We start from the raw sequence: 17,500 nt of genomic DNA, 5'->3' as shown, positions 1-17,500 counted from the left end.
TTTGTGTATCTCTTGCATCACCCTCAGTGCATCTGTGGTAAATATGGAGATTGTCTCTCTGTCACCACTTTGTGGTAGCTTAATTACCGGCACAGTCAGATTCAGGACTATTGCTGTTGTTGTGGGTTCGCCCCTGTCAACCATGCATATGTTCTGCTCTCAACTCAGAGCTATTTGGCTCTATGTGTGTTTACAGTATACAGTATGTTCCTCACTTCCACTGACCAGTACTGAGACAGATTCCGCACTCAGCGGAGGTTACAGGGATGATAGTATTCAGGCTGAGGTTTGACAGAGTTTGCAAGAATAAAATGTGTATACTCAGTCATTAGGTTTTTTCATTTTTCAAAAAGTGTCAAAGGTTCAGGCTGAGGAATGTCTTCTCCTATCAGGCCTGAAGGAAGAGTGCTCAAGAGAAGAAGAGGCAAAGGGAAAGAGGCAAAGAGGAAAAGGTGAAGGAGAGAAGGTCCAGGCTGCAGGGAGGGAAGAAGGATAGGATCAGGAAGTGCAAGTAGAGGGCTAGACAGAGAGTTGGTAGCTATGGATCTCTCTTATCTCCTCTCAGGCTCTCACCCCAACCCTCCACATGAGGTGCCCTACCCATGACCTTGGCCCCTCTAGGGCACATGGACACATGGATACAAAGAGTGGCAGTAGCACTCTCTCTCTCACTTTCTCTCTCGCTTTCTCTCTCTCTCTCTCACTTTCTCTCTCGCTTTCTCTCTCTCTCTCTCTCTCTCTCTCTCTCTCTCTCTCTCTCTCTCTCTCTCTCTCTCTCAATCTCACCCATGACTCCCTTCTTCTTTTGTTACAGAGTGAAAAAACAGTGTTAAATGAACCCCTTAGCGCAGAGCCTCTGTTATAAACTTATTGTCACCAAAATGGTAGTGAGTGACCAAGTCTTAATCTGTTACTTAAGACTCTCTTTATAGTCATAGCAATGTTGCTATGATGTAGTTTTCAACAGAGTGAATAGGCTTATCTGCAGTAAGAGGCTACCACTTACAGAGACAATTTAACATCTTGTAGAGTGTATTTGATCCCAGAGCACTCTCTAAATGCTGAATTAACACTGCATTTTCACTGTGTACTCCTTGCTTGTTTCTTTGTAAGTAAAGTAGTCTATATGGTGAAGTGAAAGGTGCTGTGAAGAGGGTCTCTGTTGTTGTTGTGGTGATGTGTCGTCCTCCGGCTGTCGTCATCTTTGTTTACACAGAGAGTTTCCCTCAAGCTCGCAACCTTACCTCCTATGACGTAAGGTGTAACACATTCACACACGCCATAGACACACTCACAAAGATTAACATGCATGCACGCAAGCATGCACACGAGCGCACACATCCATGCACACAAGCACGCACACACACACACACACACACACACACACACACACACACACACACACACACACACACACACACACACACACACACACACACACACACACACACACACACACACACACACACACACACACACACACACACACACACCTCACCCTGCTGATTCCCACTTCTATAATTGGATGTCGATTGGCGTAGGTCACCAAAGGGGAAATGACTACAATCATTGATTCTTGTATTTATTGATTAGTCTGCATAACATCAAGCACATTATGTGACTCTCCCCCGGTGATGCACTTCGTAGGACTTTGTGTGGTTGAGTGTTTGTTTGTGTGAATGCAAATGAGTATATGTCTTTTTTTGTTTGAAAAAGGTGTATTTAATAGAAGAATAATCAGTCTGCAGCCTTGTCCATTTTAGTTTAGAAGACAATGGTGTGTGCATTTGTCAAACAAGTTAAACTTTAGTGTCACAACACTTTAAAGAAAGAATAAATGAATGAAATAATGAAATCAAGGGCGAAGTGAAAGCCAAAAAAGCAGCATCAGCATGTCTGAAGTTATGACAAATGGGAGGAGATTGTGTCAAACCAAGGCCCACTCTTTCAGTCTTTTCCCTCTTCCCACCTTTCACCCTCTTATATTCACTCTCTCCATCCCTCCCTCTGTCCCGCCCTCTCTCACTCTCTCCGTGCGAGCCTCTGTCTCGGATCCTTCCTCCTACGTCTGTATGTGTGTGTGTGTGTCAGTCTGAGTGTGTTTGTGCGAGTATGTGTGTGTGTGTTCGCTCCCGCTTGTGAGAGCCGAGTGGTCAGTGGAATACTGCCTTAGCTCTCAACGCTACTCAGAGAATGTCAACATGAGCTTCAAACAGAAACTCAAGCCCGTAAGTGTTCTTTTGCTCAATTTCCACTCTGTCTCACCACCAAGTGTGTCCCTGACGCCCTGTCTCTCTGTTTATACCTCTTTTCCCTTTGTCCTTTTTAGCCTTTCTCTCCTTTCCTCAGTGAAATTTCACTTTTAAGGCAGTGGAATGGAACTTGTAAATCATTGTGTTTAAAGACTTTTTTTTATTTCAAAGTTTGCCTGTGTCTGCCCATTTCAGTGACCAGATCAATTACAACAGTTTGAAGTTTGAGTTTAAAAAGTTGAGAACAATTACTTTTTGTCAATTTAAGATGCTAGAAAATTAGCCTCTGTGTAGAAACCCACTGTGCGGTTTTGCTTCTCTTTACTTTGTGTGCGCAGTGTTGGAGAATTCAGTTGGAGTTCAGTGCGACTTACTTACTGTAAATGGATGTGGGCCATGGGTACTTATGGATGCATCTTGACTTTGCTGTTTTATGTGTGCCTGTGAATAATTCTCTTGGCACTCTAATTCTCACTGGCACGCTGTATATAATATGTATTATGTATGTTGAAGTGTGTGTCGACATGTAATTCGTCATGGGCTTGCATGTGTGTGTGTGTGTCTGTGTGTTAGGGTTAATGTGTGAGGTTAGTGTGTGTGTGTGTGTGTGCGTGTGCGTGTGTGTGTGTGTAGTGTGTGTAGTGCTGTATGCCATGATGTGTATTTGTCTTTGCGTGCTTGGCCAGCAGTGGGGGAGACCTCCGTGCAGACAGTAGGGATAGATTAAAAACTGGGTCCATCATTATGAAAGAGCGCCCGTCCCGCTAGATTATATCGATAACCTCCAATCCTGCGCATGAGTGGCTTCATGGGCAGACGCCTCGTGTCCGCCTGCCCTGTGTGCGTGCATGTGTGTGCTTTCTTTGTGGAAGAAGGCTGTAGGTTGGTTAGGTTTGTGGGCCGAATGGATTTTTTCTTCTGAGTGCATATGCTATGAAAAGCCATAGATAGAGGCTACACTACAGCATGGCATAATGGGCCTGTGTGTCCTTTGCTAATATTGATGGGCTACTTACAACAGGCTGTTTGGTGCACACTCTACACGTCATAGAAAAAGTCTCAACGCAACTTTATGGCTGTTGTGTGTTTCTGGGTTCCCATGCGTTTCTGTTTCTCTGTCTCTCTCACTGTCTTAGTCTCTTCCTCTCTCTTTCACCTAGTACTGCTGTGTGTGTGTGTGTGTGTGTGTGTGTGCGTGCGTGCGTGCATGCATGCGTGCGTGCGTGCGTGTGTGTGTGTGAGAGAGAGAGATGTCTCTGCATATGTGTGCAGATGCAGATGTGGGACATATTGTTGTACTGTATGCGTGCAAACATGTGAGTAACAGTGTGTGTGTCTCTATGTGACACAGAAACAGAGGAACAGAGGAAGAGAGCAGAGAGTGATTGTATCAGAACACCCTGAGCTAGAAGTGTAAAAGCCCTGATACCATCAACTCCTCCTCCTACTCCTCCGCATCCGACTGTTTTGTTGCAGTATAGTTTCTTTTTTTTCAGTAGGCCTACAATTGCTTCAGTTTCCCCCAGGTGCCACAAGTTGAAGTCCTAATTCAACACTTTGAGAGTACTGTGGGACAAAATACACTCTAGTGGATGTTACATCGACTCTCTAAGTTTTGAATTAACACTGAAGTATGGATGAACTCATTAGTTACTAATGTGAATAATCAGACCGTGTCACCTTGGTAACTCCCGTCATTGATGCTACACATGGGGCTAGTCTCTCCTATTATGCAAAGGGCCTAATTTGACTGTGGGAAGGCTACAACAAGCAGGTGTTCATTGAAGACTCTGAGGTTATTCATAAAAGCCATAAAAGTGTGAGATGGTAGAAATACAGTAGATTAAAATGCTCAGTAGACTGTTTGTGTAGGATTTATTATTTTGATATGAATAGATGAGGCCTTGACTGCTATGGAAAGTGTCCTTGTAGTAACAGTAAAGTATCTGTGTATATTGTAGTCATTTAACTGGCAAATCTGACAATGTGTTAATACCAAGTCAGCATATAGTGAACTTACATTGTCATGACATTCAGAGTGTTTGTGGTACAGTATTTGAACCTTGATCTCTGCTTTAAGCATCACTAAGCAGTTTCCTCCAAAATATACCTGAAAGACCTCAGTTCTAGTATGCCACTCGGCCATCTTGGGAGACCTTTTTGAAGTCCTCGCCTGGTCTTCGTTTACGTACACTCTCACTCAATTCTCTTCTCCCTATACACTGCATGGTTTGGTCTTCTGGGACGAGATAACAAAAGTTGGTTTCCAACATAGCCATTCCAGGAAATGGGAGAGGGTCAAGGGAGTGGGATGAAAGGGGATGCATTTAGACTGAGTTTTATAAAGTAGAAGTAGAAGTACTCCTACAGATGTAATCACATCACTATTAGTATATTATTACTAAGTTGAAACCATGTAATAGCATAACATTAGTGTTGTAACTACATGTTCTAAGAGTACCTCTACGTCTACTTTATACAATTCTGGATGCGTTACATACAGGCCAATTACATGACGTGCCCAAACGATCAGCAATAGGGTAAAATCCCATCCAAGGAGTAATGGTGAGACCAGGATAATGGAGTCCAAACCATACATTGTAATGGGCAGAGGGGAGAAAATCCATGTGAGGAACACTGAAAAATATAATCTGTTTTTGAATCTGTCTGTTCAGTCAGTCTGCTCATTCTCTCACACAGTGGTTTATTATCGCACTGTGATATGCTGATTCTTTTTGTGAGTACCTGCAGATGGGGGTTGCGAGATGGTGCCAAGTCTGTCTGGCACTAAGTGATTGCTGCAGTTTCTGGCTCACAGTAGCCATAATGACAGAGAATGGAACCCAGCTGAAGGGGGATTCTTAAAAGTTGTGACAGTTCTATCATGTGTCTTTTAACCGGTGGGTCAGGACCCAAAATTGGGTCGCGGAGGGGTTCTTGGTGGGTCGCGGAGCTGTCATGTAAAAATGTCACCTTTTAACTGCAAGTGACAAAATTGTGAGAAGATGTGGTATTGAATAAATGACTGACATATCAAAGAGAGGATGATTGTTAATACCCCTCTTCAGTAGCTGATGGATATGTTGAATGAAATGAAGATATGTATGTTATCAAATGCATGGTTATATTTTTATAATTAAAATACACGGAATTCACTAATATGGTCAATAGACCCTATCACATCAAAATCACATGCAAACATTCCTAAAAGCAGCCCAGTTTTCGATGGTGAGACAAACAAATTGAGGCACAATGCAATGACCCGGAAAATTGTGGCTCCCAGAACTATTCTCAATAACCTCTGGCATTGCACAGTGGTTCTCAAACCTCTTCTATCATTCCCATCTCAGAAGTAGGGGATTTTCCGTGCCCCACTTGTGCTGATGATATTGCACCAATAACAGTGCAGATGTAAGTTTGTTTCCTATCTAATGTTTTTTTAATCACACACAATAGGTAAATACATATTTGCTGAGTGCTTACTGGCAAAACAGAAAAGTATTCAAGAATGCAATAAAAAGACTTCCAATTTCACATGCCCTACCTGCATTACTTCCAGGCTCCACTGGTGGGGCCCACCTCATACTTCGAGAAAATACTACCTTAGCACATAACTTGATGACAGGGAGCATTGGTAAGAGATGGTGAACTGATACATGGGCAAGACAGGAAGTAGCATGTCCAAATGTAATGCTGACGCAGAAGATCAGAAGTGAAAGAAGTGAGGGTGGGGTAGGTGAGGTAAAGAATTTCAGCTGGCATCCGTCCATCAGTATAGAAACAAATGCACAGTCACTTGAAGACTGTCTTCTCAAATGACTGTAAACCTCACACAAAGCTTTCAAACCAATCAAGGAATGACAGACATCATTGAAAAGACCTAATAGACAGATGATCTAGTTATAGCTTTGGGAGGAGGGAAAGCAGTTTGACAGACTCTATCTGTAACTGTAAATCAAAATATTCTCATCAGTGTCACTCGGCAGGGTGCATTTTCAAAATGGATTCAAGGGGAATATGTCCTTTTCGAAGTCTCCCTTCAGAATAATGTTATTTGCTTATGACTGAAAATGTTCCGTTGTTCTGGGATTGATAAAAAGTATATTTACACTATTTTCACATGTTCCGTTGTCCGTGGTACATTGTGCAGACTTGGCTGCATGTCCTGTCTGAAATGCCAAGGTCTGAAATGCCTTGTAGCCAGAGCACATGGCAGGGCGTACGGGACACACACTGTGAGGTCATAAGCACAGAGGTCATGCAGACGCTCCCATCTACCTCCAGCTGAGGAGGAGGGCAGAATTCTGTCAGAGAGAGTAGAGAGAGAGGTTCCATTGGCCCATTGTTTCCTGGTTCTATTATGGCCCCCCTTAGGCAGACCTAGGCAGACCTAAGGACTGTTCTATTCATTGTAGGAGCATTATGACACGCCCCTTTAGGCAGACCGGAACCTGGTTGCGTTAGGTGCCCATAGAAACCTATTATGTTGGCATATCTCTATAGAATATCTCTGATTCTGTTGTGGGGAGAGAAGGGCAGCCGTGGGATGCGGATCTGATCTATAAAATAGTGTCTAGCTCAATGATGCTATACACTGCAGGGTTCTATTGAGCAATCTCAAATGTCACAGTATGTCTCAAATGTCAGAGGCTGTGTTAGTGGCCGTTCACTAATGGTGGACCTGTCCCCTAGTGAGTTACGGTCACACAAAGAGTAGAATTTATGAATATACTGTAATTACATGCTTGACGTTGATGGAACATTTTAAGCAGCCGTGACATTCTGTCTACTCCTTACGAATTCACCATCAGAACTTCAGACTTGTGGAAGTCTGTTATGACACAACAGCCTCCTGATCCTTTACACATTACTGTAATAGGACTCATTGTGTTGAACACTTCAGAAGTTGTCATCGGTTAAATAGGTCATTCAGTTGTTAGTGTTTGTATGAGATGGTGTTTGTAACCTGGTTTCTCTGAGGTTAGACATTCCGTATTACACAAGTGAGTGGCTTGGTGTTACGTGGTAAGAATTGTTTGTGTGCTTGTGGTTGGGTTTACTGTATGTGGTTTCTTCAGGGTGGTGTCAGAGAAAAAATGAGATCTGAAAATGTCGGCATGGGTTTTAGGCGTGCCAACAAAATCGTAAAATTGGAGCCATTCACATACACAAAGACGCTTTTATTTTTATATGTAGAGATTATGAAACAGTAGTCTGCTGTTTGAAGTAATACATATTGGCTACTAATTTTACCTTCTTAAATGGAACTCTTGATGAATCCACATACCTGTAATCTTCCATTCAGACAGTCACGGGCAAACGCACAAGTACTCACACACACACACACACACACACACACACACACACACACACACACACACACACACACACACACACACACACACACACACACACACACACACACACACACACACACACACACACACAAAGTGCCAATATAACCAAACCATTACTTTGCACTTTGCCATCTGTCAATGTGTTCCAGGACAGGCAATGTTTTCGGCACGGAACACAATAGACGTCACATGTTCCCTGGGAGGTGTGTGTGTGTGTGTGCCTATCTGTGTTTAAAACAGTCGTACGTACATTTTTCCAAACTTTCCAGACTAAGGATAAGAGGGGGACATGCTATGCTGTGTGAGTACACCTCTGCTTTACATGCAGGCAGTCACAAGACAGGACTAGGTGCATGCTCAAGAAAAGAAACCTTCACAACCTTCCATGGCAATCAGGCGTTTTTTCCTCTGAAGATAACCACACAGACATCCTCTATTGTTGACCTGTTCCAATGGAGTGAGTAGCAGTAGCAGTGGGAAAAGGTTTGGTGGTGCACTTCCATTTGTGGTGGTTGTTGCTCTGATGGTGGCATTGGGGAGGGGGTTGATACTGGACGAGCAGCGGTTCCTTCTGCAGGGCAGACGCCAAGTACACCGTGGTGGTGGCATGCTGGCCGCCCTGAGGGCCTACCTGTGCAGCAGCTGGGGCCCGCAGAACAGCTGGGTGCCGCCTCTGGACACAGAAGCCCTCATCATGCTACCGGTCAGTAAGGCTTCCCGTACTCTTACTGCAGATGGGGTCGCCGGCGGCACCTATTCACTATTTGCTGAAAATACTCAACTACATTATCACAACATTGCTATGACACTACAGAGAGCCTTAGGTAACAGATTAAGGCATAGTCGTTACAATTCTGGTGACAGTAAGGTTATTACATAGGCTCTGTGCTAGGGGGTTAAAAGGGCAAGATAGCAGGGGTAGACAAACAGGAGTGAGAGAGCAGCAGTCCTGCCAGATAGTCCTTCTGCATGTGCTCGTAGCCCCTTAATGCGCACCGTACCTCCAGTGGCACGCTGTAATAGTCATTGAAATGTAACTACCATAGCACTACAATACCATGACACAACAAAGGCCCTTCAGTAATGCACCACGACTTGGTCATTACCATACTGGTAACAGCAAATGTATAAAGCCGCGTCTTAAGGGGTTAACACAGGTGATTTCACTGATCTATCTCATCTACCTGGCTACCACCTGGTGTGGTATTTAGGATCAGCTGGTTCATTGAATTGACTTAGGGCAAATTTGTGGCAGGGTTTGTACTTTTTAAACCTGTGATGTCCGCCCTTTCGAGATACCTTTAAGGGGCTTTCTCCAGGTGGTGGCGTTGGTTGTGGTGGGTGGGATTGGGAGTGTGGTTGTGTGGAGGCAGTGGTTTATTTTAGGGTTATTTTAGGGTTTGTTCTCCAGTTGTGCGAGTTTACAGGTTGTGCTGAGCTATTGAGCAAAAAGCTTTTATCCCAGCGGGGCTGACAGATAAATGGCAGGAATTGTTTGCACTTACTCTGCCGCTTGCTGAGGAGTGCCGCAGTAACTCAAAGGTCTTGACAAAGACCTTGGATTTTCCTTCAAACTTCAGCCCTAACTCTTTATGTGAGCTTTTTCCATCATAAGACATAAGTTGATTTAAAACGATGTATATTAAAACGTTTATGCGACACAGGTGATGGAAAAGCAGTTATATTGCTACAACACCAACTTTGTGGCATTAACTTTAGTCGCTTGGCAGAGGTGGATTTAAAGATAATAAAAAACACCCGAGCACATGTAATATCACTGTAAAAACAATTAGACTTCAGTATTAATTTGTTTCAAAAATCTGATGGAAAAGGGACTTATGATGATATCCTGCTGCACAAGTCATGGATGCAGTTCTCTGATCGGTGGAAACCGAAGCGACTCTTTTGTGTACAAATGATAATATATTATGGGAAATATTTGATTTGCATTGATGTGGATTTGCATTGATGATGAGGGAACATGCAACAATGTTGGTAAACGTGGCTTAGATTTAGGGTTGCATAGCCTTCTCCCTTATGTGTGAGGCACCCTGCGCATGGTGGTGTCCCCTGGCACTGCTGCTCCTTTGGGGCGGCCCCCTTGCACAGGTGAGGCTTTTTCGTTGTGTGCAGACAGCACTGTGTGCTGTGGGAAATTCCCATGTGGGCTTTCGCTGCGCTAGTAATTGCTGGCCACCAGCTATGACAAGATGAGCAAGAAACATAATGAAAAGTATGGCCTAACTGTGATTACTATAGATCAGGGGTTCCCAACCTTTTCCAACGTGGGGCCCACTCGAAATTGTCACAAATATTCAGGGCCCACTTCTGACCCAATAAAGAATAAAACTCAAAAATCAATAGCAACACACACCAAAATATGATTGTAATTTCTAGAAAATGATTTCAAGGCCCACTTGGAATACCTTTAATTGTTACCAAAATGTATTTGAGTGATTCTACGATTCGACTGCGCTTTTGGCAAAAGCAAAATGTCAATTATCAGTATTTTTTTTTCAACTAAATGACCTAGATGTTTACATAGTGTATATCTTTACGTTTCCAAACAAGCAAATTGCCAAGCTTAATCTTAAATCATTTGATAAATACGCTAATGAAAGCGAACATTTGCTTGATTATTTTGTCAACAGTGTTATGGACAAATACTATGTCATTTCAAATATATATAAAATACTACAGAGTTGAAAGAACATACGTTTGAAAGTGCTTATGTCCCTTAACAATAATGTTGTCATTAATCTGTGCAACTGATATAGAAAATGTGATTGTTGAGCTTCATAAGTATGATTTTATGATTCACTGTGATACAGACACATTTTTCATTATAAATCCCTGTAACTTCTAATTTGAATTTAGTCACCCTTCTTACACAAGACTTCCTTCTCCAGAGATAATTCCTAGTGTCTGTTCATAGGATTTTTCCAGCACATAAGGGATCAATAGCACAAAAACACTTTCAAAACAGTCAACTGTGTTAATCAACTGTTTTACGGTCAACAGTGCAGGGGAACAAGTTGGCACTTTTTTAGGAGAAATAACAGAGCAGACAAACCCATCTCCCTAGAACACAAATTATTTTGTTTGTTTGTCTGTCAATATGGAGATAAATTGGCAAAAACATACTCCTCCTCAACTGTCATAGCTGACGGTAACACGGCTTGACATTTCAGCCATTTTTATGGTGTTGAGCTAACTGAGGACCTCAGAAGTTCCACCACAACACCTTAATCAATTCATGTATTTGTATGCTTTATCTGTGTTTTTCTACATGTGATTTCTAATTCAGATTCTTATGAATATGTTGATTACACAGTTGACAGGCAATTTTCCCGCTATGAGAACATGAAAAAGAATGGATTAAATTATGGAAGGATGGAGCTCAAAACTTACCAAAAAGTCTTTCCATATCCTGCCAAAGAGGTTATGACATCACGCTATGTTATTCGTATGGCATAAGACCAAACCATTACCGATTTATGGAGGGGGTTTCAGACCGTAACACAGTTAACACATTTTTCGTGGACACACAAAAATGGCAAATTTCATGTATAATGGAAAGCACAGTGGTCTTTCTGACAGTTTTGTCATATTGTGATGATTACTGTGAATCAACATTTGCAATCGTCTTGGGCAAAACAACTTTCTTTACATGCTAATATGAAGACTGAGTCTGACATTTGGAAAACAGGACGGCATGAAAACGCCCAAAACCAGTATTAAATATTCATTCTTGCTGAGGGAAATAATGCCATGTCTACACTTTCTGTATTATATGAAAGATAAATGTGTGCTAATGTCCAAAACATCATTGGATGCAGTTAATAGTTAGTGGAATTGGCAAATAAAATCCATAGACTTAAAAGCGCAGCCGAATCGTAGAATCACTCATTTTTTCAGAAGTCAGGTTGTCAATACAACATTTCATGATGACAGGGTCCTATTGACCCTGGTCAATCTTAAATGCCAGTGGATGTGTCCTATAATGGGGGTCCCTTGTCACAGAAAAAGGAAAAATATAGAAACATTATGTCCACGAAGATAATGAAACCTCTCCCCACCCGTCTGTCAGTCTTCTCACTAAATGTCAGCCCTTGTGCCATCCATCCACACATTAGGACAGCAGAAACCCTTCTCTCTGTCTGTGTTTCTTCTCTATCCTTTTTTCTCTCTCTGTCTCTCCTCTTCTCTTTTTGTCTCTCTTGTTACCCTGTGCCTCCCTAACTTTCTATTTTGTTTGTTTGTCACTGGCTGTGGCCTACATATTAACCTGGATTGATCAGTGTGACGGTTGGCCAGGATGGGATGCACTTGCTGACGTGACAGACTGTGGTGCCAGCGAGGCCAGACTATCCATCAGCACATTCACTGGTGGTGTTGCTGTTCTGTGACGGTGGTGGTGTTGCCATCCTATTGCACATTGTAAGCCAGACAAAATGGAGATACTGTGTGCAATATTGCTACATGTACCCATGATGTGACTTATTTGGTCATAATTCACTGATGCTGCTGCTGTTCGTGGTGCTAGTGATGGTGTTGCCACCATGGCAGACATTATAAGCCAAACAAAATGGTGATATGCAACATTGCTACGTGCAATTGGTAATTGCCTTAATTGGTGTCTTTATTGGAATTAACTCATAACGCAAAAGAAAACAAAATACTGTGTCTGTTATTGTTGGGCTGTACTGTATTACAAAGATTTTGTAAGATCTAATTATGGCCGGGATTTAATTTTTTTGACATGCTTTGGTCCTGATATGTTTGATTCTTGACAAAGTAGCTTCGCCTACCTCCTTCTCCTCTTCCTCTTCCTCCCCTATCCTTGCAGTGCCGCATGATAATAGGTCAGACAGGGCCATTTGTCCCCTTGCTCCTGTAGCGTTTGTCTGAGGATTATGTGTCACGATGCAAACTTGGCAATGGCTCTGGCTTCTCACAAGCGGACTAGTTTATGCCAAAACAGTTGAATGCCTCTGTGTAAATATTGCCTGACAGGATCAGTGTAACCAATGGTATTACTCATGGCTGTAATCTTTATCATCTCTTGAAATAGGAGAGACTTGACATCTGAGCCTTCTTGTTACTGTGCCTGGGCCTGAAGTGTGGCAATACGCAATAGTATGACTCAGTATGTGAAGTATAGTGTAATGTAATTTTTCCATTTTTTCCAGTGCTAACACTTTCATCGTTATTATTCAGTATATTTACAATAATCAATATTACAACAAGGATAAAATTAGTAGCCAAGTTGTGCCATTGCCTTATAGTGTGGTGTATGAATTAATGAATTTGTTCATGACCACATGCAGTGTTTCCCGCACAACATGCATAGTATTAGCTTATACAACTTTTTAGTAAGGCAACTTTAGAAATTACATTCACAATGCAAAATATGTATCTAGTCTGGGAATCTAGCCAAAATGGTAGGACATTATTGTCGAGGTGGGCGCCTTAACGGTAAAGTGCCCTGACTAGCCACCCGTTGCTATTGGTGAGACACCTATTTGAAGAATGTGAAAGCAAATGCCATACGAAGGCCTTGAATGCCAGTTTGGATCTGATGGTGATCCCACATGAGGCTGATAATGAGAGTGTCTGGCCTGGAGCCCAGAGGGGGCATTGGATGCAGCTGGCTGCCCAGTCGCCAGTGGCCCTGTCGGGCATTCGCTCGGTTTGATCCCTCCTCATTGACGAGGCTGACCTTTTCTCCTTGAGTGGGAGAGAGATGTGTTTGTGCAGATGCAAATAAATGTGTTGCTTTGGATTTTGGAACCTCCCAAAAAGAACAAAGGGAACAATCTGTATGCATGTGTGTTTGTGAGAGCGCATGCATTTGTATGAGTTTGTGTGTGGATACTGTGTGTGTGTGTGTTTATGTACTGCACCAATCCACTTTCGTGAAGCCACTGCTATTGGAGCACACAGACAAGGTGGGGGCCTCCCTCCATGTGGGGCCCAAATCCTGGACCCCACATTTTTGGACCCCTTTTGCTGGGGTAGTTTTGTTGTTACTGGTAAAAGTGTAAAAACATGTCCCCACTGACAGGTTAAGATTAGGGATTGTTATGTTTTGGGCACAGTGTGTGTGTGCGTGCGTGTGTGCGTGCGTGCGTACGTGCATACGTGTGTGCATGCGGGCGTGTGTGCGTCCCGTGCATTTTGGTGTCTGGTGTAGCTGTATTTGTGTAAGTTGTTGCCTTTAGGCCAAGGCCATGATCAAATGGTGTGTGTTATCTTGTGTATGTATCTGTACCAACCCCGTCTGTATCAGCTCAGTTGCCACATACTCTGGTGTGGCCATTTCTTTGCCTTTGACTTGTGTTACAATACAGTAGCTCACTATCTTCACATCTAACTAACAAGCATGCCATGACGTACAGCATGTGGTAGTCAGCATGACATTGTAAGTTTGTATTTGATTTTGAGGAATAATCCCAATGCGTCTTTCAACATTCACAGCATTTTTAACATTCTTCTAGTTCAGTAGTTCTCAACCTTTTTTAAACCAATGCCCCCTTGACCTCACCATAAGCCTCCCAATGCCCCCTTGATCTCACCAAAAGCCTGCCAGAGCCCCCTTAGTACGAAAAAATAAAATAGACTTATTCACATCAATTGCCACTTCTCAACACCCCCCAAGGGCTCTCTAACAGCCCCCTGGGAGGCTGTACAGCCCCCGTTGGGAATCACTATCCTAGTTGGTTCTAAGTGTTGAGTCAGCACTGCAAAATGCACTGTGTGATGAAATATGTCAGACTGAGTGAATTTAGTTATATACAAGAAGGAACTTCATCGCAGCAGCATGTTTTATCATATGTTCTGCTTAGTGACTGCTTCCTCCTGTGGGGGAAAGATTCTAAGAAGTTCTTGTTTCATTGCTTCCTGGATCAGTCTCTCTCTCTCTGGCCTCTTCCGAGACAGAGATATTATCTCTGTGGGCTAACGGTCTTTCATTGCAGCCTGCAATGTACATCTCTGTGTTTTTTGGTGGCTTTGCTTGTCTGTCTGTTTAGTGTGCTTCCTCTTTGGCTTCTTCCATTTTGTCTTCATGTCTTTGTGTGAATGAATGTCATGTTTATTTGATATCAAGTCGATTCTTTTCAAGACCATTTATTCTGCGTGTTTCCCCCTGTTCCACATGCCTATTTTTTAACGATGTCCTTGTTTTTGTATAACTTCACTAACACAAGTCCATCACATCTCCTTTACAGACTGATAAAGTGATAAAGTCACCCTGCCTCCCCCCCTTGCACCCATCACTCCATCCGGTTTCTCATCAGGTCCTCTCTCCGGGTTTTATTTGTATCATGTCTATTTTATTTATATTTTCATAGCATGTATTGTGTCCTTCTCTTTCGCCTGTTTCTCTCTACCTTCATATCTGTTTCTCTACTACAGCACATCCACATACTAAACTGAAGGTGAAGTATCCAAAGCAGTGTTTGAAACAAAAAATAACAATTAATTGCTAAATCATATTTGTTTCATTTAAAAAACGGTAACATAATTCGCACATAGTACATGTCACTTCCTTGTTGAATGACTGCCCTGATGAAGGCCATACTATGTCCAGAACATGTTGCCATTTTTCAATCAAATATAATTTAGCCATTATATTAAAGCTATAATAACTTTTTGGAGAGTACCTTGGACACTTCCATCTTCAGCTTATTATCTTCTCTATAACCAAAAACCACCTTCAACCTACACTTCAAGACTAACACTGCAGCCCTCCAAACCTATTTTTGATGTATCTACTGTACATGCTATTCAGACCTAGAGCCTGTTTTCACGTATATGGATTTTTTTTGTTAACTCATCGGTTTTGGCCTTTTGTTTACACATAAATTGAGTTCAAACTCTCTAAAACCTAAACTGCCTAAAAAATACCAGTTTTTAAAAATATACGCATATGTGAAACCAAAGCCTTAAAGGTCCCTTGTGTAGGATGAGAGTAGGTATTGCTATGCTGCTCATTGAAACTGTGCTGTCTACTGCCAAATTTGATCTTTTCATGAAAGTTTACTATATTATGAACTAATATTTACTGGTGTGACCAAAGCACCATATGTTTTGAAGCTGTCTATTTCTGGAAATTCGAAATGGTGGACAATGGAGAAGATCCCCATTTTCATGTATGAAAAGTGCAATTTTCCCTGTCATAATGAATATTTTGAATTTGATGGTGGTGGTATTCATGAAAAAGGTCAAATTTGTGATAACAGTGGGCTGCATGAATTCTGTAAATAAACTACTAAAACATTGCCTCCACTGTCCATCCCCTCTCTTCTCCCCCACACCACTCCCTACCCATCCTCCTCTATCCCCCTCCTCCAGGTCCTCTCCCTGGGGGCGGACGTGCTGCCGGAGTACAAGCTCCAGGCTCCGCGCATCCACAAGTGGACCATCCTGCACTACAGCCCCTTCAAGGCGGTGTGGGACTGGCTGATCCTCCTGCTGGTGCTCTACACGGCCGTCTTCACACCGTATTCGGCCGCCTTCCTCCTCAACGAGCAGGAGGAGAAGCGGCGGCGCGTCTGCGGCTACACCTGCAACCCGCTCAACGTGGTGGACCTGGTGGTGGACGTGATGTTCGTGGTGGACATCATCATCAACTTCAGGACCACGTACGTGAACCGCAACGACGAGGTGGTGAGCCAGCCAGCGCGCATCGCTCGCCACTACCTGAAGGGCTGGTTCCTCATCGACATCGTGGCCGCAGTGCCCTTTGACCTGCTCATCTTCCGCTCCGGACCCGATGAGGTGAGAGACGTGAGTACAGGACAGGAGGGAGGGAAAAATAGAGGGAGCAAGTTGCATGACACGGGAGTGGATTTTCACTCTCGTCCCATCCCGCTCCCAGAAAAAAATTCCCATCCCATCCCATCCTGAGCTGGAGTAAAACAAAAAAAATGCCATCCCATCCCACTCCTGTAAGAATGCCTCCCAATCCCGCCCGCTCCTACTCAAAATCAATCCCACTCCTTCCCACTACTGTTTGTCTTGTTTCGTCCAAAAAAAACCCAAAAAAAACATTATTTTTAAATAATGAAAAATTATGAAAAATAAGCGACCATGTCGCGAGCCACATGTGGCTCTTTTTGGAACTGCATCTGGCTCTCAGACAAACCATTTGTTTAGCAAATAAGCCATGAATAATTTTTGTACAGCACTAAATTAAAAATGGACCTACTGAAAGAAAGAAAGAAAGAATGTTAAAAATATAAAAAATGATCACATATTTTAATCCATCCCAGGTGTGTTCTCTACTGCTGAAGTTCACGGTTATTTCTAGTCAGCCAAACACAGCCCTTTGATGAAGGCTACTCTACAGATATGAGAAATGCGTTTTTTTATTGGACAATGTCGTGCCTGCTGGTTCATGTGAGATAACATCCCATCTGCTAATGCCTTACTTAAAAGTTCAGCTAGCTAACGGTTGTATCCAAAACAAAGAAGCCGTTCGCTATCGTGCGATTATTTGGCGGTTAAATCATGCATTCCGTGTTGGGGACGTAAGGGACGAGATTTGTCCCGTATTTTAATGAATGAGTAAAAATAGACATGTCAGCCACACATCAACTGTAAAATAGTTAACCATTGCCAGCGCGACCGAGTTGAGCGTCCTCTCTTCAGGTTTTCTCTCTCTTCCTCCTCCCTCCACCTTCACTGTGTCTGTATGATGGCTAGAATAGACGCGCCCCTGTCATTGTCATTGGCAGCTACAATGCATATTTAGAAACTTAATGCATGCGCATTGCTCCTGAAATGCACATCAGCTGTCTCTGGCCAGCTCCACAACTAGCTTTAGTTCTTCTTTCGTCTGCTCTCTCCCTTCATATCCCCCATGCAAGCTTTACTTTTATTCCC

The 17,500-nt window shown here is 42.8% G+C and overlaps 1 protein-coding gene across 3 annotated transcripts in view; it reads left to right on the top strand.

Moving 5' to 3' along the window:
- kcnh6a (potassium voltage-gated channel, subfamily H (eag-related), member 6a) overlaps window positions 1-17,500 on the top strand; it is a 60,153-nt gene that overhangs the window by 27,298 nt on the left and 15,355 nt on the right. For 2 of the 3 annotated variants that reach the window (XM_063223219.1, XM_063223202.1), the window contains exon 7: window positions 15,968-16,402. In XM_063223219.1, the coding sequence (XP_063079289.1) occupies window positions 15,968-16,402 (435 nt within the window). The remainder of the gene's footprint in view (window positions 1-15,967; window positions 16,403-17,500) is intronic. The other variant, XM_063223211.1, reaches the window with a different exon arrangement.

The sequence above is a fragment of the Engraulis encrasicolus genome, chromosome 2 (genome assembly GCF_034702125.1).
Source record: "Engraulis encrasicolus isolate BLACKSEA-1 chromosome 2, IST_EnEncr_1.0, whole genome shotgun sequence".
Lineage (NCBI taxonomy): Eukaryota > Metazoa > Chordata > Actinopteri > Clupeiformes > Engraulidae > Engraulis > Engraulis encrasicolus.
Note: the sequence above shows the minus strand (reverse complement) of the source record. Positions and strands in the feature narration are given on the sequence as shown.